Source organism: Harmonia axyridis, chromosome X (assembly GCF_914767665.1).
Source record: "Harmonia axyridis chromosome X, icHarAxyr1.1, whole genome shotgun sequence".
Lineage (NCBI taxonomy): Eukaryota > Metazoa > Arthropoda > Insecta > Coleoptera > Coccinellidae > Harmonia > Harmonia axyridis.
The window spans coordinates 14,281,331-14,305,032 of NC_059508.1; the positions used below are offsets into that span (position 1 = coordinate 14,281,331).

The 23,702-nt window shown below is 35.2% G+C and overlaps 3 protein-coding genes across 4 annotated transcripts in view; 1 reads left to right on the plus strand and 2 right to left on the minus strand.

Annotated features, from left to right (window-relative positions):
* Nucleotides 1-190: 190 nt before the first annotated feature.
* Nucleotides 191-5,994, minus strand: LOC123686364 (vitellogenin-like). Its single transcript, XM_045626427.1, has 4 exons — nt 5,835-5,994; nt 3,521-5,723; nt 1,350-3,460; nt 191-1,289 (listed from the first exon to the last, which is right to left on the minus strand). Exons 1-4 carry the CDS (start codon nt 5,878-5,880, stop codon nt 274-276), a joined length of 5,376 nt encoding a protein of 1,791 aa, XP_045482383.1. The 5' UTR covers nt 5,881-5,994; the 3' UTR covers nt 191-273.
* A 3,122-nt stretch (nt 5,995-9,116) lies between these two features.
* On the plus strand, nt 9,117-14,044 carry LOC123685745 (proclotting enzyme-like). The gene is made up of 7 exons (XM_045625602.1): nt 9,117-9,269; nt 10,144-10,268; nt 10,327-10,460; nt 10,519-10,631; nt 10,878-11,058; nt 12,428-12,833; nt 13,758-14,044. The coding sequence occupies exons 1-7, from the start codon at nt 9,197-9,199 to the stop codon at nt 13,920-13,922; spliced, it is 1,197 nt and encodes a 398-aa protein (XP_045481558.1). The 5' UTR covers nt 9,117-9,196; the 3' UTR covers nt 13,923-14,044.
* The window catches only part of LOC123685744 (atrial natriuretic peptide receptor 1-like), a 71,050-nt gene continuing 61,266 nt past the window's right edge, over nt 13,919-23,702 (minus strand). For both annotated transcript variants that reach the window (XM_045625600.1, XM_045625601.1), the window contains 2 exons: nt 15,166-15,421; nt 13,919-14,621 (listed from right to left, as the gene is read on the minus strand). In XM_045625600.1, coding sequence (XP_045481556.1) covers nt 15,203-15,421 — 219 coding nt within the window. In that variant the 3' untranslated portion in view covers nt 13,919-14,621; nt 15,166-15,202. The remainder of the gene's footprint in view (nt 14,622-15,165; nt 15,422-23,702) is intronic.

Here is a 23,702-nt window from a genome sequence, read left to right on the forward strand (position 1 = left end):
AAGGTCCCAAATAGAAGATTCGATTATCGAAGAGAGGATCAATGTCAAATGACAATACATATTGCATCAGAATAAATCCACTCAAAGCAAGAATAGTTCAATTAGCCTTCAACCATCTAAATAAAATGTTGAAAAACATTTTATATCCTTTGGAAAAAGGAGTCGTATAAAATTAAATAAAATCCAAAAATAATATTGCTAGAAAATGCTTTATTTACATTTTTTTGTACATTTTTGGGATGTTCGTCGATATTCTATTAAGGGTCATAATAATCAATAAGATCTACAGGAGATAGGTACTTGAATTTGGGCGCTCTTGGTGACTGACTTGTGGCTGAAGTCGGGGCTTGCTCCTTTGTCAATTTGAGACTTCCACAACGAGGCAACATTCTTGTTCTCTACGCAGTGAACATCAACGCTCTGGTAGACAGTGGATTCTTCTTGACATCCAGGACTGCAAACCTTCAATGGTCGGACGGTGAAGCACATTTGAACATTTTCAACCACATATCTGGTCTGGTAATTCATACAAGAACTGCTAGACTGCTGGGTTCTTGATGGAGATTGGGATGAATACATACTCTTCTCTTTTTTGCTGATGTAGTTCACGTAAAGAGGGAGCTTCTTGTGGATACATTTGCTTTTATGGGAGTTCTTATATTCAGTTACCTCAGGGCTGCTTTCACCGTTCTTCAAAACGGTGTAGCTGGCAATCAATTCTTTGGCATCACGAACAACACAGTTGCTGGGGGTGGTGAAATCATCATAAGAGAGGCTGTCGAAGGTTCCACAAAGACCACGGACTCTGTTGCGCAATTTAACACCAAGAGATGTAATTTTGACGCGTTTTCCATCATAGATCACATAGAAGTCATCATGTACTCTGACGTAGACTTCATTGTTAGGAAGACCAAGAATGGTCACTTGGTTGTAATAGGTTTCTGAGTCTCCATCGCGTTTAACAGAGATCTGCTTGTCGTTAACGTAAACTTGAGGGTATTCTCCACTGCTCATTGGTTTCATGGTGATTTCTACAACTTTGCCTTCAGTGGCTGGAGTTGATACCACAATTTTGACATCTTTCTGGTGGGAACTCTGGCTGCTTTGCTTAGCCAAGACGACGTAGTTATATAATTCGTGTTTCAGTTGTTCTTCTACTGTAGAGTATGAGTCATCAGATGAACGGAGAGGAACATATTGCATGAGGACGGTCCAGTAGTTGCTCAAGGTGAGTGGGTACTCGTATCCATCGAAAGTATATGCTGCACTCTTATCCATGGTACAGATTGCTGTGAAATAGAAAAATAATTTTTTTGAATTATTTCAAAATAATTTACAAGCTAACTTACGTTTGAATGTTTTGAGACCGTATAATTTTCCTGCAACACGATCTACAACGTTGAAGACTGGATGACTAACAAACACATGTCTTGCCCATGAGTCAACTGCTTTATCTTTGATGTAAGCCTGAACATCTCTGCTGTACAAGGAAATATTTGCTCTTTCTAGTTCAGGGGAGAATTGTACTTCCAAATCGATTTCTCCTTGTTTGTTTTTGTGTTGTTTGTATTCGATACCGAACACTGAATCTTGTGGAACGAAAGAATTGTATGCAGACAATACAGAGTAAACGTCCTTGGAGCTCATTTTTGAGTATTTCATCTTGATAGACATGGAATCGAGAAGACCAGCCATTTGAGTAATATTAGCGCAAGCCAAAAGTTGTTTGTTTCCTTGTTGTGATTCACTCTGGCACCTGTGGTAGTAGGGTTGTTCCATCAAATACTGTTTACGAGCACTGCTCCTCTTGAGTTTAGCTTCGATTTGGAATTGGTTTTTAGTTGGGAGAGTTTCAGAGAAGGCACCATCGATGGTTACAGAAGATTGAAGGTTTGTGTTCATGATGTAATCTACATCGAGTCCAGTGACACGAGCCATATCGAATTTCATCGAGACAGCTGCAGCGAAGGGTCTGCTCTGAGTGCAATGTTTTTTAACATAGGCCAAGAGGCGAGATTTGGAATCCTCTTGGTTTCTTGCATAGGTCATTGTCATGATATAATCAACGCTTTGTTCTCCGCTGAAATGAACGCTAGCATCCAACACTTGCATTCTAGCATTCTGGATACCTGCTGAAGCGTATTTGGTGATTTCAGCAACACGTTCATCTTGACGCCTTGGGAGTTCAGATAATTTGGCAATCATAGCTTTACCATCTTGTTCATTGCATTCCTTCTTCGTTTCTTGCCTGTAGATTACATCTGTGGACAATTTCTTGTTGCGGGATAATTCTGGAACATATTCGACATCGACTTTCTTGTACAAAGCATCCAGTTCATAGAAATCTTTGACCAAATCCTTGATGCTATAGTACCTATCATCATTTTCGTATTTGACACGGAAAGCCATTCCAATGGAACGATCTCCAATGATCTGTTCCCATTGTTGTGGGTTGCTCTTGCGGATTATGTGGACGTTTTTCTTTTCAGCTGAAGCGTCTAATTCCAAAATATCTTGTTTAGAGGTGTATGGTGCGGATGTCACTTGGAAGATTTTGATCTTTCTTTCAGTTTCAAGAGGTTCAATTTCGAAATGGAATTTGTTTTTCTTGATATCAACAACGATTTCAGACTTGACTGGCAAGTAGACCTGGACGTCATCGTCTCTTCCTGCGTAGTATTCATGGTGAGAGAATGGTGCTACGAAACCGTATTTGAGTTGCTGTTTGGCTGACACTGCAATCTTCAATTCTCCTCCTAGTTCGATCTTTTCGGGAAGAATAAATTCTCCATTGGAAGCGAAACGTGGCTGAGATTTTGCCTTAACGCTACCTTCAATATGTACAAGGACTGGTACCTCGTATTTGATGAAGAATGGCAGACCAGTTACAGTAGGGTATGCAATAACTCCATTCCTGTTGTTGAACAATTTGGTGTATTCGATTTTCTTTCCATTTTCGTAGTTCGACAATATTTGCTCAATGGTTTCTGGCAAACTTTCGATGGTGTGGTTGTCGAAAATGAAGTGTTTCTTCAATTCTCCCAAGTGGAGTGCGATAATTCCTTCAAGTTGTTCAAGTTCTTCAGTTTGAAGGTTCAGCATACGTGCAATGTTGGGACTGCTCCAGGTGGATTGTTCAGATTGTTGAGAGGATTGATGTTTGTTCTGTTCTTCTTTGTACCAACGTGTTTTCTTCTGGAATACTTGGGCGAGGTTTCTGATGTCAGAGAAGACTGATTCAAAGGTGAAACTCTTGTATTTCATGCCTTGGCCATCTCCTTGGAAGGATGCGTAGAAGGAAGAAGGTATTCCAGATTGTTCAGAAACGATGGTTTGGAGAACATGTTTGTAGTAAGATCCCCAGTTATGATAGGCGTAGCTCTTGAATAAGTCCTGTGAATCTTGAATACCATAGTCCTTTTCGGTCAGGTAATGACTTGCAGATTCTGCAGCAGATCTCCTAGAAATTTGGTTATCATTAGTTACAACATAAGAATAAAGAGAAAATCGATTGACTTACAATGGAGCGAATTGACTTCCTTCGAGGCTAGCAACAGATTTGATGGCAGATTTGACAGCAGCAGAAACACGGTGGTCAGTTTCAATTTGGGTGTATTTGGCAATACGTTGGAGCATTTCAGCAGAAGGTGAAGTATGCATCAAAATGTAAACTGATGCAACTCTGAGCTCGGTGGTTTCTCCAATATTCTGATAAATTCTATATAGGATTGGACCTACAGCTTCAGGATGGACTCTAGCAACATCCCTGAGTGACAAGACCATCAATAACCTTTGGAATTGGGAGCATGGAATTTTTCCTTCCAAGTAGGGTTCGAAAGCGTAAAGGATTTGACGATCTCCAATTTGTCCTAAAGCACGAATGTAAGTGTTGATTTTGCGGGAGTCTCCATTTGAAATAGCTTCCTTCATTTGTTTGGTGATGTATGGAATCACTTCTTCCTTGATGAAAGTTCTTCCAGCGGTGGTGTAGAATTTTCCAAAAGCATGGGTTGGGTATTCCCTGTGAGAGAAGTTCCTGTCTACATAGACATTGTGAGCAAGTTCGCTGAAAGTGAACAGCACAGTTTCATTCAAGGATGATGTATCTTGTTGGTCTTCGATTTGAGATTTAACCAATCCGTAGAAGGACCTCATATATTCTTCGGTTGGCTGCCTGACGGATCCACCCATGGTTGAAATAACACCAGCAGCTTCATAACCTTCGAGTTTCTTGGTTTCGATGTAGTGTTTGATAACCATGAAGGCAGGTCCTGTACCACATTCGGCAACAGAGTCACGGAAGATTACCCAGGTATTGTATTTGTGTCCTTTGGTTTCTTTAGTGTATAATCTTTGAGCAGCCTGTTTCAATTCTTGTTCATCCATAACACGTAAGATTGCTGTCAAAGTTATGAATTTGCCCAAAGTTTGTTTTTTGGGAATTTCTTCTGGTTCTTCGAGATCTGATGCTATTTTCTGGGCGAAACTGCAAGCTTTTTCGACAATTTGCATTCCAGGTGCTTTCTTGATAGAGAGACCATTGTATCCAATTGACACACCGACTAAGGGGACATGGAAATATTCAGACAGTTTTGGTTTGAGGGAAGTCCATTCTTCTTCGCTTTCCATTGAGCCTTCATCAGTTTCTTCACTTGAGAAGAGTGATCTTGGGTGTCTTTTATGGTGCTTTGTATAAGACACTTCATCATCTGAGTGTTTCATGTACTTGTGGGATTCAAAAGTTCTTCCTTCGCTGACAAATCCTTCAGATTTCTCTTTTTGATAGGTGTAAACAAGACTTCCAGTACGTACTGGAGATGACAAGGTGGACAACTGTGAAGTTTGTTGTTGAGCATTCACCAACTTGATTCTGATCATGCTGTTGACTGATCCCTTCCTGTTAGTTTTCAGGGATACAACGATTTCATTGGTGGTTTCAGAATACTGAATAGTGTATCTCTGGAGAGTACCAGTAACAATTGCACGAGAGAAAGAGTTCCTGTGTATGACTCCACCCATTCTGTTTCCAGCTATTTGCCATTTTCCAGCTTTACCAAGTCCTACGAAGTAAGCAGGGAGTTGATGTCCGGCTGTGTAGTTCTTGTTCTTGACGATTTCAATGATGGAACCATCTCCTTTAAGATGAGGGAATGGAGCCAAATGAGGTTCGGCCTGTAAGATATACTCTGGCATTGGATGAATGTCATAGGAGGTTTCAGTGATTCCAGTTACGGTGTCTTCGATAGTCTTGTATACAGCGTTGTTAGTTTCATCATTGGGAAGAACGTTGTAATCGGAATGAATAGCGTTTTCAGCTTTGGTATCCAATTGGAATTGACTGACGAAACTCTTGATGACATTGGCTTCCCATTGGGATACCTCCTTCTCAACGATGACATCTTTCACAACTCCATTCTTCAAGACAACTTCGAATGGTTTATTTGCCATTTTCAGTGGTCTGTAGCTGAGTTTGTTCTCAGGAAGTTTCGACATCCATCCTTCAGTAAGTGTAGTATGGACTTCGGCATACTCAGGATGGTTGATTTGACATCTGAGACGATCGGTACCTTGGGGGTGGACCAAAAGTTTTGCTCGTAAAACGATTCCAGTGTATTCGTCAGAGATTCCATTGAAACTAGCTAGGGTTCTTCCTGATACTTCGTAGGTGTATTCAGTATTGGATTTCCATGCTGGGTTGTTTGGGTGTGCAAGGGCTAGGCCCACTGGAAATGATAAAACAATTTAGTGGATCCATCGAACTCACTTAATATCCAGGGATATAAAAATAGTTAAAATTTGAAAAATTAAAGGAATAAATAAGGATTCGTACTTACCAAAGAAACAAATCAAAAATTGTGACCGCATATTGAAACCGACCATCCCAATCGGTTGAAGTGTGCTTGTAACAGCAAAGTTGCAGCTTATATAGTAATAAAATTTGTATATTCAGCAAAAAATTGAAGTTACGAAATGAACATCCAAATTTAAAGGTTATCGTATATCATCACCTATAGCAGGCAGATAATATATTCTTCTAGGATGCAATAGAGTTATGAAAAATTTTTTAATCGTTGTACATCTCAAGGAATATTCACCTGATAACTACTTTATTTGTTTGATATCTTAAAACTTGAAACATTCGTTTTCAAGTGATAATATTCAGAAAAATAGTACAATATCTTTTTTTATGGACAGTTTCACAAACATGTATGATCAGAGTAAAACCAAAAGGGGATTTTTACATTCCATTCAATCAAAAAAAGTTTTCAATTTTGGAATCTATAAAATCATTTTTCTATAAATCAATTCAATTCTAAAACTAATGAACTCCCTCCTATGCTCAAATACCTATTTGAAATTAATGAAAATGCATGACATGATATTTTTTGAAAGCTTGAATTCTTGACATAGTAGATTCTGAGAATGACCCAATATCTGTTCAAAATTATTTTGGGAAATTAAAAAAAAAATAAACATTGATTATTTCCACTTTCAACTGAACTTTAATAATATTTCAGACAATATTCCAAACTAGAAACTATCAAGTGTGATACATCACCTTGAAGAATATTTTGTTATCTAAGTTAATATAAAATTAATTTTTTCTGATCTTTAAATTTAGGAATCAAAAAGTAGCATTTTTATAATTAATTCGAATAAATGTACAGGGTGGGCAAGTAAGCGAGGTAAGCGGCTATATCTCAGGATCCACTCATAGTAGAGACTTTTTTTTTCCACTAAAGTATACAAGAAAATAAACTGGAAATTGTTTTGAAATTCATACCTCTACCGCTAGGGAGCGTAATAGCTATCGTCTAGTAGAAAGATGAATTTTACTTGAAATATCATATCAAGTTGAAAAAAAATATAATCACTGTAATACTTTATTGAACATTGTTTTTGATTATGCTTTTTTTTTGAACCCTGACATGGGTGGTCATAGGACCTCAAACTACAATTTGGTTTCTCAGTCCATCTACTGAAGAATATTTTCTATCGGACATAAATCTAGAAGGCCTGAAGCTATCGCTTTGCAATTCAATGAAATATGTATTTCTCTTAAGAAAATTCTATCATTATATTTAAAATTTCGGAGGAAAACGAACAAAACTTCTGAACTTCTGACTTAGTGCCCTTGTCGGAAGCAGTTAAAACAAATTTATCACGTGTATATTTTTCCTTAATCAACTAGATCTCTCAAATGAGATCTAATTCGCTCAAAATTGATGAGACAAACTGAAGTTACAGACATTTCAATCAGTCAGTTTTCTCTCACCCCTACCTCGTAAAATCGAAAGTGACAATTCAAAAAGATACAGAATCTTCCTAGGATTACAGTGATGATATTTTTTTTTCAACTTGATATGAAACATTTTCGAGTAAAGTTCATTATTCTAATCGATATACCTATAACGCCCCCTAGCGGTAGATGTACGAACTTCGAAACAATCACCAGTGTGTTTTCTTTAGTGGTAAAAGTTTTTACCGCAAGCCTGATGAGTGGATCCTGAGATATAGCCGCTTACCTGGCTTTTTTGCCCACCCTGTACATCAAGTGGAGACCAAGTTTTAATTATAGATATGTTTGTCCATCTTTTAATGAGTTCATGATTTCGTGTTGTTAAGTTTTCGACAAGAGAATATTAGTATTTTTTATTGAATAATGATAAATTATTTTTGTTCAGAGAAGATCATTCTTGTCCTGAAATAACACCCTTGAAGAGTTCATTTCAATTAGGTGCTTTTCAATTTTTTTTGATAATACTCCAATGACTCCATCTAATTTTTTGATGAATATCATCTTTTGTATTTTCGAAACGGCTGTTCTGAAGTGAAAAAAACGCATCGTTTGTACTGTTGCCATCCGAATAATTTAGAACAAAAATTGATGATTCACTGTGAAGTCTATAGGAGATAACAAGAACTAGATATGAAATTTTGGACAACATATCTGCATAATTTTATCATCCTATAAAATGTTGGTAGCGCATGTTTTCTAGAAACACGAATTGGAAATTGAATGTCTCATGATACCTGTATTTGGTCTCTCTAAAGTACACAATATTTTTCTTGAAAATACGAAAAATAGTCATTTAAAATGGGTACAAAGGCAGAAGGCATTTATATTCTTCTACGAGTTATAGCGAGTGTTAGAATCAGCTTCTGTACAAGTATTATACATTATTTTCTCTAATTCATTGCATTTTGATTGAAATTTAACGAATATGTCCATAAATATCGTTCAGTGATTAGTACATTGAAAAATGTGGATTGGCAGAACAGTTTTCTGTATCACAAATTTGACAAACAGGTATAAGATAAATCAGTGATAGGAGAGTTTTGAAAATTAAAATATTAATAATTAAATTCGATTTCATTCTACAAGACGGGCAAAATGAACGGATTGGCCACATAATTAGAGAAAAGGTTATTAAACTATGTACATAGTTCCTATTTGCATCCTCACATAGAAACAATTCTCGATTAGAAATAATTAGTGAAATAAAATTAATCAATCTGTAAAAGGTTCATTTAATTTGATTGACCTTTGTTCTATCTGACGATAGGATTCATTCATCGATTTTACTCAATGAAAGATATTAATCTCTGAAGAATGCAAAATTGCAACAATATTTCGTATATGTTGCAAATTTAGTCTTATCTCTTTGTTTGATGATTGCCAAATGTTCACACATTTATCTTAATTCTTCCTCAACTTGCAGAATTTATGGATATTTTCCATAATAGGATTCAAGATTACTGTATATTTGTTCTTTTATTTTTTTCAAAAAGTAACTAGTATCTCAGGTAATTTCCACAAGAAACTTTATTGCTCATTATTTATTTTAAATGAAATAAAAAAGGATCCCATAGTTCTAATGATATATCTGATTCTAAAAGCCAAGAAAACATTCTTTCAAAATAGTTAAACAATTTTATACGAATGAATGTCGACCGGAAAATGATAAAAAATTAACAGACCAAAATTTATCTGGAATAAGAACTTCATCAAAATTTATCGTGTTCATTTGGATACAATTTTTCGTGGGCCTTCAATAATAGCCTCAACTGGACAGATAAATTTGCGAGCAGATAAACAAACGCCCCCGTGAATGATAATGAAATAAAGTAAGCCCTAATATCCACTTCGAGCCGGGTGTTGTTTCATTTATGTAATAACAACCTACAGTTCAACATGAATATATATTTGTCAACTTTCATTGTATTCGTGTTTATACATTGCACTATAGGAATTTCAATTCGACAAGGTGAGAGCTTACTCAAAGTTTCAATCGTTGATAATGATTTTTTTTTTAATTCTGCATAAGTTACACTAGGGACTAGAGATATCTACTAGAGGCCTCTAGTTCTCAATAAACAAAAAAACAATACTAATTCAATCAGAAGAATTACTTTTTGGTGATGAATAAAGGGTAATATCAAACATTTATATTTTCAATTATGACCAAATGAAAATTATTAATCAAAGATTCAGAGCATAACCATTCGAATAATACTTTTTGAGCTTCATTCAATATTTTGCATTTCTACTTCCTAGTAACTAAGTTACTTTGAAGTATGTATCTAAGTTATTAAAAGTGATTCTTTTCTCAGGCACTTTTCAAAAGAAACTATATTTCGTAACTTGAAAAAGTTTCAGTTACATCGAAAATAAAATTTTAATATATTTCTCCTTTTACATTTAATGAATTACAAATTTTTCGCTACATAGAAACTTCTTCATATTCAACAATTCTAATAACTAAGTCCAATGTTTTAGATTCCTCATTCGTTACCTAATGTGTGATATAAATAAAAAAAATAAATAAATAAAACTAAATTTATAAAAAACTGAGAAAGTATCTTATCAAGCAGTATAAAGAATAACATAACGAGTAGGTATATAATTTTTTTCTGAGAAAGTCACTTGGTATCAACGTAATTTCAGTTACTCCCAAAAAATAACTGATCCTGTAAATAGCTACTTCTCTGAAGAATCTTTGACAGCTCTGATTCTGTGTTTCTGGAATTCTGAGTGTATGAGTTATAATAACTGGTATTTTTGAAAAAGACGAAGGCTAAAGCACACAGCATGCATTTTTCTATTTATCGATTTATTCAAAATGAAATAATCTTTTGCAGGTGCCAAAAAAGATGACAATCGTATTCACGTGAACAGAATAAAACCGATGATCAACGATGAAGAATCAGTCAATAGAGACTATGTCAGAAGAAAGAGATATCTAGGATTGAGTAGAACATACAAGGTACATAAAACTTTATTATTGGTAAGTATTGATTTCAGAGCTACCTTCCTTTTTCCAGCTTAATAGGAGATATCAAGAATGTGTAGCTGTTGGTGATGTTAAAGGTCATTGCAAACATATAGATTTCTGCCCTATGAAAGTTTTGAATAACGCACCAAACGTTTTAAACTTTCTTTGTGTGATAGAAAAGACGTGAGTGATTTTAAAAATGCTGTGATGCCGAATTATTAATTATTCTCTTAAAATTAAGGCATGTTGGAGTTTGTTGTCCAGATGATATAGCTCAAAGTGGATATGAAGGCTCTCAAATAATACAAGATTTACCTGGAGGCGGTGAAGACTATGAAAACGAAAATACCACAGGTGACTTTCAATCACTAATTTTATTTCTCTGCAAAAGACTGTTGCTATCATTAAAGTCTTTGAAATGTTTGGAAAAGTCAATAATGCTTATATTTTCGAATCAGAATTCTCAAATAGCTCTTGTCGAAATAGCTGTTTCAAAATGTTATGGAGCAATATCTATAATTCAAACCTTTTTGGAAAATCGAAGCTTTAAGAATTTGATTTTGTATATTTTTTGTAATACTAGTATATATGGGTTTCTAGGTTGTGGTATACCTGGAGACAATAGAATTATTGGAGATCATCCTGTTCAACGTGCTGCAGTTCCAGAATGGCCTTGGCTTGCAGCCATCTACATGGCTCATACCATTGGTGGACAGCAAATTTGTGGAGGTTCGGTTATAACAGCTCAACATATACTCACAGCCTCACATTGTACGGTTGGGTAAGTATACAGATAGAAAAAAAATAACTGAAGACAATGAAGAAGAAGCAAAATTGTTTTTATTTATGTGTATACAGGGTGTCCCGGGAAGAATGACTCGTATGAACAGGTTTCAATCGCCTGATTGCCTTCTTTTGGGATATACGATTTCGTAAGCACAAAGAATTAATTCTAAAAATTCTAAATCTCTGCTTGGCACGGTCATACAGGCTGATCAATAAACATTCCTACATGAATGAATTTTTTTTAGTTCAATAACTCTTCAACTAATCCACCGAATAATTTCAATAGTTGAAGTTCTATCATCCTTTACTATCTCCTTCCTTCAATATTTCTGAAATCAAATAAATCAGATCCGGACAAGGAAAATTTTAGACAATTTCTATTTTCTTGAATCACCATGTACGTTAATATCATGATTTTTTCTCGTAACCACAAAGAGGTAATTCATAATCAAAACTCTAAAACTCTGCTTGGTACCGTCATATAGGTTGACCAATAAACATTTCCTTATGAAAGAAATCCCATAGTTGAAGAAATTTTGAATTTATCGGTGGAATTATTTCGAAAATTGTTGTTTTTTCACCCTTCACGAACTATGAAATTTCTTTCATAAGGAAATTATTATTATTGATCACCGTATGACGGTGCCAAGCAGAGATTTTGAATTTTTATTATGAATTGATTCATTGTGGTTAAGAAAACAAAAAAAAACGCACAGGGTGATCCAATATTCACGAAAATAGAAAAAGTCTAAAATTTTCGTAGTCCGGATCTGATTTATTCGATCTCAGAAATATTGAAAGAAGGCGATAGTAAAGGGTGACAAAACTTCAACATTTGAAATTATTCGGTGGATTAATTGAAGAGTTTTCGAATTAATAAAATTTCACTCTTGAGGAAATGTTTATTGATTACCCTGTATGACCGAGCCAAACCGAAATTTAGAATTTTTATTATGAAATAATTCTTTGTAGTTACGAAAATCATAATGTCCACGTACAGGGTGATCCAATATTCACGAAAATAGAAAATTTCTGGAATTTGTCTAGTCCGGATCTGATTTAATCGATTTCAGAAATATTGAAGGAAGGCGATAGTGAAGGGTGACAAAACTTCAGAATTTGAATTTATTCGGTCTATTAGTTAAAAAGTTATTGAACTGTCGTCCATGATGACCTTCATTCATGGTATCCGTTTGTCGCATTCATCCTGGGACACCCTGTATACACGTGAACCTTCCAAGCTGCTGCATGGATTTGTTTATGCTTTTCTTTGTTAGGTTAGGATTAGTTTGGATCAGCATTCAGACTTTGTTTCATAAACACAAACTAGCGGATCAAATTAATGATTTGACTGTCTATTTTAGGCTCAGAGAAGACGACATAGCTGTTCGACTTGGCGAGTACAATTTCAGGATCAAAAACGAGACTAGAACAGCCGATTTTGCTGTGAAAAAGATCATAATGCACGAAGAATTCGTATTGGCAACTTATACAAACGACATAGCTATAATTGTACTGGCAAGACCAACGAGTTTCAACACTTACATCTGGCCCATTTGTCTCCCTCCCCAAAATATGGTATACGAAAAGAAGAATGCTGTGGTTGCAGGATGGGGAAGACAATCTTACGAAGGAGAACTTAGTCCTATACTTTTAGAAGTTACCGTACCGATTTGGACACATAAAGAATGTACCGCTGCATTCTTGGAATCAGTCACAGACGATAATATCTGCGCTGCAGCTTACGAGGGTGGAAAAGATTCATGTTCTGTGAGTAGAAACTACATTGAGAAAATCTAATTCGCGAATTTCGATACGGGAATAATACGAGGTTAAAAACAATTCTGTCCGTCCGCCGTAAGTATCCATGATTATTCTCGAACGTAACGTGGTAGAGACAAGAAATTTTAAGGGTAGATTCACACTCTGAATTTATATATAGACAAAATCTATTCAACGGACTAGGAAAATTCCAGACTTTCCTAATTTCGTGAATATTGGATCACACTGTACGTGAACATTGTTATTTTTTTCCATTTTCGTAACCACAAAGAATTAATTCATAACAAAAATTCTAAATATCTGCTTGGCACGGTCATACAGGGTGATCAAAAAACATTACTACATGAGTGAATTTTTTTTAGTTCAATAACTCTTCAACTAATCCACCGAATAATTTCAATACTTGAAGTTTTGTCACCATTTAATATCCCCTTCTTTCAATATTTCTGAAATCGAATAAATCAGATCCGGACAAGGAAAATTTTAGACTTTTTCTATTTTCGTGAATATTGAATCACCCTGTACGTTAATATCATGAATTTTTCTCAATTTTTTTTTGAGGAGAATACCTATTCCTCTGAAACCTTTTTCCTGTAATCATCAGAGTGAAAACTTCTAGAAGAAATTGAAAGAAGACGATCTTCTTTCGAAATTTTTAAATGTTTCAACAAAAAACAATTTTGTGAGAAGTAAACCTGTTAATTTTGAATACGAATTTGAACAAGCAAAAAAAAAACTAATTTTCTGATTTCACGTTAGATCTTTATCGATTTTTCAAATTCTTCATCAAGTACCGCTGGAATTTGATTTTTTTCATAAAAATTGAATATCTTGCTTCCGTAAAAAAATTAAAATTCACTATTCGTTTTCATATATCTTCTGGGGCCTGAAATGAAAAATATTTTATTCTAGGGTGATTCTGGGGGACCCTTGAACTACAAACTGGAGAATGGTAGATGGGTAGTTATTGGAATTGTCTCTTGGGGTATTGGATGTGCAGCAAAAGGAAGTCCAGGTGTCTATGTTAAAGTAGCCAACTTCTTGCCGTGGATTATCAAGAACACTATAGCGAAATGAATATAGTCGTATATCTTTATTAGCCTTCAAGTTACACATTTGAATAAAATGTTTTATATTTATCAACATATCATAAAATTTATAATAAAAAACAAATCAATAAACAGACGAAAAGGAACTTACATAAGTGTTCAAAGACCATCTTCAAGATTGAATAAACGGTAAGATTTGGTAAATAAATTACTCCTCTTTTCTTAGAACAAAATAACTTGATTCTGTAAATGTTTATTTTATCTACAGAATCAAAACATTTTATTCAAATTGAAAGAACATAGTACAGATTGTGTGCAGACTTTGACATAATAACACAATGATCATATAAAAAACAAATATACCAGAAAACCAGTTCTTTAGAGTGTGCTGGGCTACTCAATTATTGGAGTAGAAAAGAGAAGAAGAAGAAGAAATAAAAAGAAATTGAGCAGTAATAAATTGAGTTAAGTAATCAATTCAGGATAAATTAAATTGAGTTCCTCTATAGTTAGTTCTTCTATTTCTTCTTACTCTACACAAAAACACTTGATATAGGTTAAAAATGGGGTATTTTCAACATATACTCCCTGGTATCGACGAATAACGAAGACCAGAGCAGTTTGAGGGTGAACTAAGGGATGTTGTTGCCCCCATTTACGTTTGGGCAACAAGGATTAGCTTTCTTACGCTATCCACACATATAGCAGGTTTTTCATGGTCAAACATCTGTGGAAAGAAGTGAGGTTAGTTCTAGGAAGTACGGAACTTTCTAAAAATTTTAATAGCTCCAGGCCACCATCGTTATTTTCTAGAGCTATAGAGCAGCTGATTGATATATTTCTATGAATATGACACCAAAATCCGAAAATTTGAGATATATTGAATCTTGGAAGACTTAATATTTAATAGTATATTATTCAAAGAGTGGTAATGTAGGTCATAACTCACGCAGATGAAGTTGATCAAGTGAGTTATGACCATTACCGCAGGTTGAATACTATACTTTATCTACGGAAAACTTCAAAAGATACCTATAAACGTCAAAATTATCAGAGTAACATTCCTACCCTCAATAACAATAATGGAATGTTCCCTTTTGGTCAACCGAATATAAGCACAGAACCATCTTTTCCGATTTATTATGGTGAGTTATAGCAATGGGTTATTGTTATTATAACTCACATTGTTTGTTAATAGATACTATTAATTGTTGAAAAGCAGTTGAATAATGAATATATGAAATAGGACTAGATAAATAAAATTTTCTCACCAATAATCTGGTTTTTGGGTGATTATAGGTTTTGCTTTCAAACATGGGAAACACCTGGAGAATCATGACTGTATAATAGTGGAACACTTGGTTCGTCGTCATGTATTTCCTTCGACTTGTAAAGATCTGAATCACTGGTGGATCGTTTCAACACCTTGATATCAGGAGCAACTTCCTCAATAGGAGGCAAGCTGGGTACTTTGGAAATAGAAGGTTTTTCGCCTGCCAACCAATAAGTTAGCATTGTTCCCTTTCCCTGAAAAACATTTTGTTAGTTTTGTAATGCAAAAAAAATGAACGAAGCACCGGCTAAAATCAGCTTATTTGGCCATTGGAAAGCTTGAAATGGGTGCCGCGTTTGCTCACCGCTGATCAAAATCAACAACGCATCGTCGATTCCAAAGGCGAAATCAAAATAACAATCATAAAAAGAAAACAATAACGCAGTCGAACTACAAAAGTATGTATGTACCTAAAAAATTGAATTGGTTTCGACCTCAACTTTTTTCACTTCGATTCATTTAATACAATTATTTCAAATTTCTAAAATTATACATATTTGGAGCAAATTTAAGTGAGCTATTGGCTAGATTGGACTATTTTTGTAAGTAATTGCACAAGTGCATCGAAATTACCGATAATTTTGCATGACAGTGTGTTGTCGTGAGTAATTGCACAAGTGCATCAAAATTACCTATAATTTTGCATGACAGCGTGTTGTCATAAAAACTGCATGAGCCCTCCACCTTCGGTGTCGGGCTCTTTCTCCAAAAATGAAAATGACCGAATAGAGGTTTTTCAAAGAAAACACGCTGGAATGCGAAATTATCCTGTCATTTTGATGCACGAGTGTAATTCGGGGGAATATTTCCCGAATAAACTATTACATTACTTGTCGAACTGATTTTGAATGGAATTGCCATAGATTCGAACTGTGTAAGATTCATAGAAACTATGCATCTATGAACAGAACAATTATCGCAGTGCAGATTCGCTTCCTACAATGCAATTATCGCTGTAATTTTCGATAATTGTTCTCCATATACATAGAATTTTTGACAGGAGGGAAATATTCATAAGTAATTGCACAAGTGCATCAAAATTACCGATAATTTTGCATGACAGCGTGTTGTCATAAAAACTGCATGAGAAAGAGCCCTCCACCTTCGGTGTCGGGCTCTTTCTCCAAAAATGAAAATGACCGAATGCAGTTTTTCAAAGAAAACACGCTGGAATGCGAAATTATCCGGTCATTTTGATGCACGATTGTAATTCGGGGAAATATTTCCCGAATAAACTGTTACATCACTTGTCAAACTGATGTAGAATGGAATTGCCATAGATTCGAACTGTGTAAGATGCATAGAAACTATGCATCTATGAACAGAACAATTATCGCAGTACAGTTTCGCTTCCTACAATGCAATTTTCGCTGTAATTTTCGATAATTGTTCTCCATATATATAGAATTTTTGACAGGAGGGAAATATTCGCTGTGATTTTCGATAATTGTTTTCCATATAAATAGAATTTTTGACAGGAGGGAAATATTCCAATAAATAGTCCAATTTAGCCAATATCTTACTTAAATTAATAGAAATGGACATGAGCCATCCTCCCATTTGTGCTAAATGATAGCAAAACAAAATTTCAAACTATCAATTTATCATTGATGGATCTTAATGGCTGAACGAATTCGACCTAAAATGTAACCAACAAGAAGTAAGAACTTGCCTGAAAGTAAAGAGTAGCCTGAGTGACTCTAATAGGATTACAAGAGGAAAACGAAGGGTATATTAAGCTCATCAACCTTCATTGCTAATGAAGAGAGTTACATTACCGAAGTAGATACTCAACACATTATCACTCATTATTTAACATGAGTGACTGGTATTGAAAAAAAACTAAAAAAAGGTAACCAAGAGTTCTTTCACATTAAAAATTCAAGAGTCGAATATCCCATTGAGAATTTGTTGTTAAGGAAATATAAGTTTTTTGGATATTCTGCTCAAATTTTCTGTTTGAAGTGATGCGATCAATATGGAATTATACATCTTCACGCAAGTTGATTTCTTCCCGATATTATACTTGTGTTTCAAGGTTTTTAAATGAATTATAACACAACAAAACATATACAGAGGTCAAAATATCGAAATACACATGGCATCTCCTAAACATAAAAAATCCAACTTCTATACAGGGTTCTACAATAGTGGGTTAGGCTTCCATAGCTGCCAAACCAGACGTTTTAGGAATTTAGTTGAAAAGCATTCCCTTTGTACTTTCAATTCTGCATCTCAGGAAATTATTTTCTGATATACAGGGTGTTCCCAAATAAAATTATTCAACAAATGGGAAATTTTTTAAATGGAACACCCCTTATATTTTTGCATATTTTCAATGCCCTTCAATACCTCTATCATGATGCAAAATATCAGGGATATTTTTCCAACGGTACGGATCTTATTCAGAAAAAAACTGCAAAATTTCGACGAAACAGTGGTTCGGTAAAAGCCCTTTACCGATTTCCAGAAGCGATAGAAACATGAATTTGATCAGAATTCCTTTTAACTTAAGAATTTTCCTAGTCATCGTTCCTAAATGATCAACCTCTCTTATACAGGGTGTCCGTTATCAATGTCCAAATATGAAGAATTTCAAATGGTTTTTTTTCGATTTTTTCAAATATAACACATATTGCATATTTTTATGATGATGTACACAGTTTAAAACCTTACATTTTTTCGGAAGTAACCTTATGATTATTTTCACTCCTGTGTCCAGCAGACACGAAAAATGACATTTCAACCTGTGTTGATTGTCTATTTCCCTTATAATTCTTGGATTTTCTACAGAATAATAATGAAAATTGTGGCTATTGCTGCCTCCGGAATTGTGGAAGGTTGCTTCATCACTGAATAAAACAAATTCAAAAACTGCAGGGTCCTGTTCAATTTGAAAACTTCAGACGTTTTTCAAAATCGCTATCGGTAAGCGCCTGGTGCATCTGAATGTGGCATGATACTTATTATTTTTGAGGATTCTTTGAACTGAACGCTCACTACAGGCTACACCAAGCTCCCTTTGGCTTGTGTGTGGATTTTCAGTTACATGCAGTAAAGCCTCGAGCTCCTTGTCTTCGTTAGAGACCGATTTTATACTCCCTTCTTTTTTATACTTGACATCTCCTGTCTCTACAAATCTGTTTAAAAGCATCCGAAAACACGACTCATATGGATGTCTTCTTTCGGGATATTCGACAGCATGGGATCTACTGGCTAATAAACAGTTTCTGTGGCACTGCCCCAACATGAAAATCATATAAACCATTTCATCTTTACCAAAATTCATCTCAATTTATTGTATTTATTGAAAAGGCGGTCAGCAAACTGGGCCGAATTGCTTCCCCTCAAATAGAGACGCCTGAAGCAGCCCCTGAACCTTATCGTTTGAAACCAGTCTCGATCAAAGTGCGAAAATTGTAGACATAGTGACGAAATGAATGCTTTGTTATGGGAACGAGGCCTCAAAAGGTTGGTATTTGTTCAAAGTTCCATTAGGGGTAATGAGATACCAAAAAAGCAATGAGAAAATATTTGGATGCGGAATATTGCCTCAGATGTACTAAACGCAAAATCAACATCATTAACATTAATAAGTTGTGTACCTCAAGAAATCGATGTCAAAGTTCTTCAAAATTTTCTCACGATCGCGGGAAGGGCTTTTCCGCTTCCTGACTTCCGTAAATATAAGGGGGAAATGTCAAGTGTCGCTCGAAGTACGGTATCTCCAGAAACACTGTTCTTTCATTTATACTTGCAATTTATCCAGACCGAAATTACCGTATTGACATTTTTTTTTGCACAGACCGTCCGTGAGGGAATTCTCTCCGGATTTTCCCTTAAAGAATAGGGCCATCGAATCACGCCAGGAATTCGTTATTGTTTCCATCCCAGTTTCGGCAATTCACGATGTAATAAAGAGAGATTTTCAACATGAAAGCATCCCGTCAGTCTTGCGGAAATCTGATTCTGTTGTGGGCCATTTTTTTATTACTGAAGAATATTTGCAAGAGAGCTCAAGATGAATAATTCCTTTGAGAATATGAGGCTGTCCAGCTACTTAGGCTATGAACAATCAGTTCTGCAAACAGCCTAGCTATCTCTAAAAGAGCTGTGGAGAGCCTCAAAAGTAAACCTATGCTGAGAGCCTTGGGATTACTGCTGTCCGAGGACTAGAGGCAATAACTGGAAATTAAGAAGCTTACGAACTTGAGACAGAGAACCAGAAGTATAACAAGCTGAAACCAGAAATATTCTGTAGGTTTGTAAAAGAATACTAATACTCCTGTGCAAGGCAAAAAGAATCTTTGCTGCTTTAATATCCTGAGACTCCTTCAGTTGAAGAAGTACTTTTGGTACAAATACTTCCTGCAATGAATGGGTATGTCACCACTCAAATTGCAAAAGCTGTGGATAAACAGCTGATAAACACTTGATAAACTTACTAAACTGGGAATTAAAGGTACAAACTAGTCCTGGAGAAGAGCACAAGTTGAAGATTCGAACCTTCACCTGGTAATTTCTCAACTGTCAGACTGATTCAGCAGGGTATTGAAATAAAAGATTGCAAATATTTGATGTGCTGAAAGGTTGGAAATTTTTTTTTTATTTTATTTCTGGGTGAAATTTGTCCGAAACATGAACTGTGAAAATCTTGGGATAGGTTGAAAACTGTTCTTCCTTATTGTAAAATTATATTCATAAATGAATCAGGTAACAAACTGTAAAACGGAGAGAAGTCTACAAAGGTTGAGTATCAGCTGATACGAAAATCACTTTCTAGCATAAGGATTTCCTCCAATTCTTCCATAACAGAGTATTTCATTTGATCTTCTTGATACGTAGAGACCTCATAAAATGGATATTGAGTAAAGGGCGTTTATAAAGGGTGTTTCTTTTTAGAGCTATAAGACTTTAAATTGCAATAAAACAACGATAGATTATTCATAAAATTAACAACAGCTTTAAAATCTTCTAGATCAGAAATCAATCGACATTTTCAGCGGAAGTCAACCAGATACATAATCATGCACTTTTCCTAATAAATTTTATATTTTACGAATTCCTCGATTACCTGACAATAAACAACAGCCTCATTACTTTATAGCGGTGCAATATTCCCATGAAAATGAATAGGATTTGTTCGCCTTCGTATCAATTCAATCGTAAAACGCATTCCTAGGAAATCCATCATCAGAAATGATCAGCACGATACAGATAAGTTGAACTAATGGAATCGAATGCTGTGTTCAGGCTAGAAATCACGTAGAACCTACCACGGAGCAACGTATGCATAATAACATGTAAACAAACATGGCAGAGAACGCAACAAAGTGGCAATGATATTAACCAAGTGTAATTTACAGTATATGGACAGTAAACGTCTTCCTTTAGACATACTCCATAATCTTCATTTAGTAAAGGGTATTTTTTTCGAGGTATATAACTTTAAGTTGGCATTACTGTTCAAGATGACGACCGATTCAACAGCTGTTAAATGATTTATTCTCAGTTTAGTTTGGCAATTCACCATGAATAGACTCACGCCTGAACAATGCTTGCAAATAGTGCAATTTCATTTCGAAAATAATGGTTCTGTGTGGAATACGTATCGCGCACTACGTCCATTTTATTTTGTTTAGCGATGAAGCGCACTTCTGATTGAATGGCTACGTCAACAAACAAAACTGCCGCATTTGGAGTGAAGCTAATCCTCAAGTGTATGTCGAAACACCGTTAAATCCAGAAAAGCTGACTGTTTGGTGCGCTTTATGAGCTGGTGGAATCATTGGTCCGTACAAAAACGATGATGGCCAGAACGTTACAGTCAATGTTGATCTGTATAGAGCCATGATGACTAACTTTTTCATTCCTGAATTGAACAACAATGATGTCCAGGAGCTGTGGTTCTAACAAGACGGAGGAACATGTCACACAGCTCGTGCCACAATCGATTTATTGAAAGACACGTTTGGTGACCGCCTAATTTCACGTTTTGGACCTGTGAATTGGCCTCCAAGATCTTGTGATTTAACACCGCTAGACTACTTTCTGTGGGGCTATGTAAAGTCATTGGTCTATGCGGATAAGCCACAAACCCTTGACCGTTTGGAAGACAACATTCTCCGTGTTATTGCCGATATTCGGCCACAAATGTTGGAAAAAGTCATTGAAAATTGGAAGTCCAGATTGGACTACATCCGAGCCAGCCGTGGCAGTCATATGCCAGAAATCATATTTAAAATGTAATGCCACAAGATTATCTTGCGGATAAATAAAATTCATGTCAATCGAATAATCCATCGTTGTTTTATTGCAATTTGAAGTTCTATAGCTCTAAAAAAAAACACCCTTTCCATATCAGGGAACCTCCATGGTCCAACATGAAATAAAAATCTGCATCATGGAAATATTCTTTGACATCAGACTGATTCAAAGAGTGTTTTCCATTTCCCTGATTGAAATGACCACTCCGTGAATTACGCTTCGAATCAATAACACAAATGAAAAAAAAACCTGTTCGAATATTCGACTCAGCAATTAGAAAACATAAAATAAATGTTGACCGATCGTAAGAGTTATATCAACTCGCTAAATAATAAAACACATCGATATGAATAATACGCGTGTCAAAAAGAAAAAACGCAGTCTTGTTACATTTTGTCGGTTGCGATACATGTTAGTTCGAGCGTACAAATAGGACGTCAGTTCAAATCAGTTGTGCATTTCCTTTCATGCGTATAAATATAAAACATGTTTTGAAGATCCTTAGTAAGGATTTTCGGCTAGCTAGGAAACCAGGTTGGAAAGGTTGACGTAAAACATCATTATAGGAAAGTTCGACTCAAACTTAAGTCCCGCTTTGGGAACGATTTCGCTCTGACCAGAGAATTTAATACCAAATATATCGAAAAATATGTCGTATTTTCCCTCTAGGTACTTATTTTGGGATTTTTCCCATATTCCCCCGATAATGCCATACAGGGAGTTCCAATAATACCCTTAACGACACAAATCCGACTGAAAAATATGACTTCATGTCAAAATATATCTATCTATGAATCTATTCATATATAAATTTTTCTTCTGAGATGAATTCGTGTAGGTAGGTCTTAGATAAAATCTCAGAAAAATATTTCGTATTTTCCCTCTACTTATTTAGGGATTTTCTGATATTCCCTCGATAATGGGGAGTTCCAATAATACCGTTAACGACATAAATCCGACTGAAAATATGACTTTACGTCAAAATAAGTCTATTTATGAATAAATCTATCTTCTGAGTCAAATTCGTGTAGGTGCTAGATAAAATCTCAAAAAAATATTTCGTATTTTCCCTCTACTTATTTCGGGATTTTCCGATATTCCCTCGATAATGGGGAGTTCCAATGATACCGTTAACGACATAAATCCGACTGAAAAATATGACTTTACGTCAAAATAAGTCTATTTATAAATAAATCTATCTTCTGAGTTGAATTCGTGTAGGTGCTAGATGAAATCTCAGAAAATTTCTATGCCAAATGTGAATTTCATATAACTGGAAAAAGGGATGGAATTGCTCTGATTAAACTTCACTTTCCAACCGGAAAATTCTGTCGAATTGATGAAAGTTTTTCACCGTTACTCGGTGGAAAACAAACTTCTTCCTTTGAAGGTTTTCCACCCTCCAAACTAGATATAAATTAGGGGTAGTTCGTATAGAAAATAATTAATTTTGGTCGTTTTTATTTTTCAATCCCTGAGGAAATATACGGAACAAAATCACAATATCTACTAAAGTGAGAAAAAATGGGAAAATTAATGATTTTTCCCGTGACATGAGGGAAGGAACTTCCCAGTAATTCATCAAAGCGGTACAAAGTTAAATATTATTCTTTCAAGGAGGGAACGTGATACTTCAGGGGCACGTTTCAGCATGGTCATTTTTTTCTGAATTTTGGTTTATTAATTCCCTTAATGAATATCTGGTGTGTATAAAGAAATGCGGTCAGCTCAGGACTCATTTATTTATTTTTTTGAAAATTCGACGAAGTTTTTCGAGTTTTTTTTTTCAGACGAACTAACAGAGAACTATCATTTGAAACAAATGTGTGTAACTTTTGAAATTTGTAACAAGCATTGCTTCGAATGATTCGACTAACTAATGAAGACTTTGATGTCAAAACCATTCCAATTTTCTTGGTACATAATTTTGTTCAACTGAGTTATTGTGATTATGATTCTAATGAAAGGAGACATGTAACACTTTACTCAATAAGTGCCGAGCCTTAACAGTAAAAACACATTTTTTTTCTAAATTTGAGTTTTATCATGGACACATATCCACGCAATATAGTAAATGCACTGCCTTCATCTTCAACTCTATCTCACGCAATTTTAATTTAGGTTGGCTCAAAATCCATTAGTGGACTTTTTTGATGTTTTATGAAACAAATGTCTAATTCAGCGTTTCAAGCTATTTCGAAATTTTGA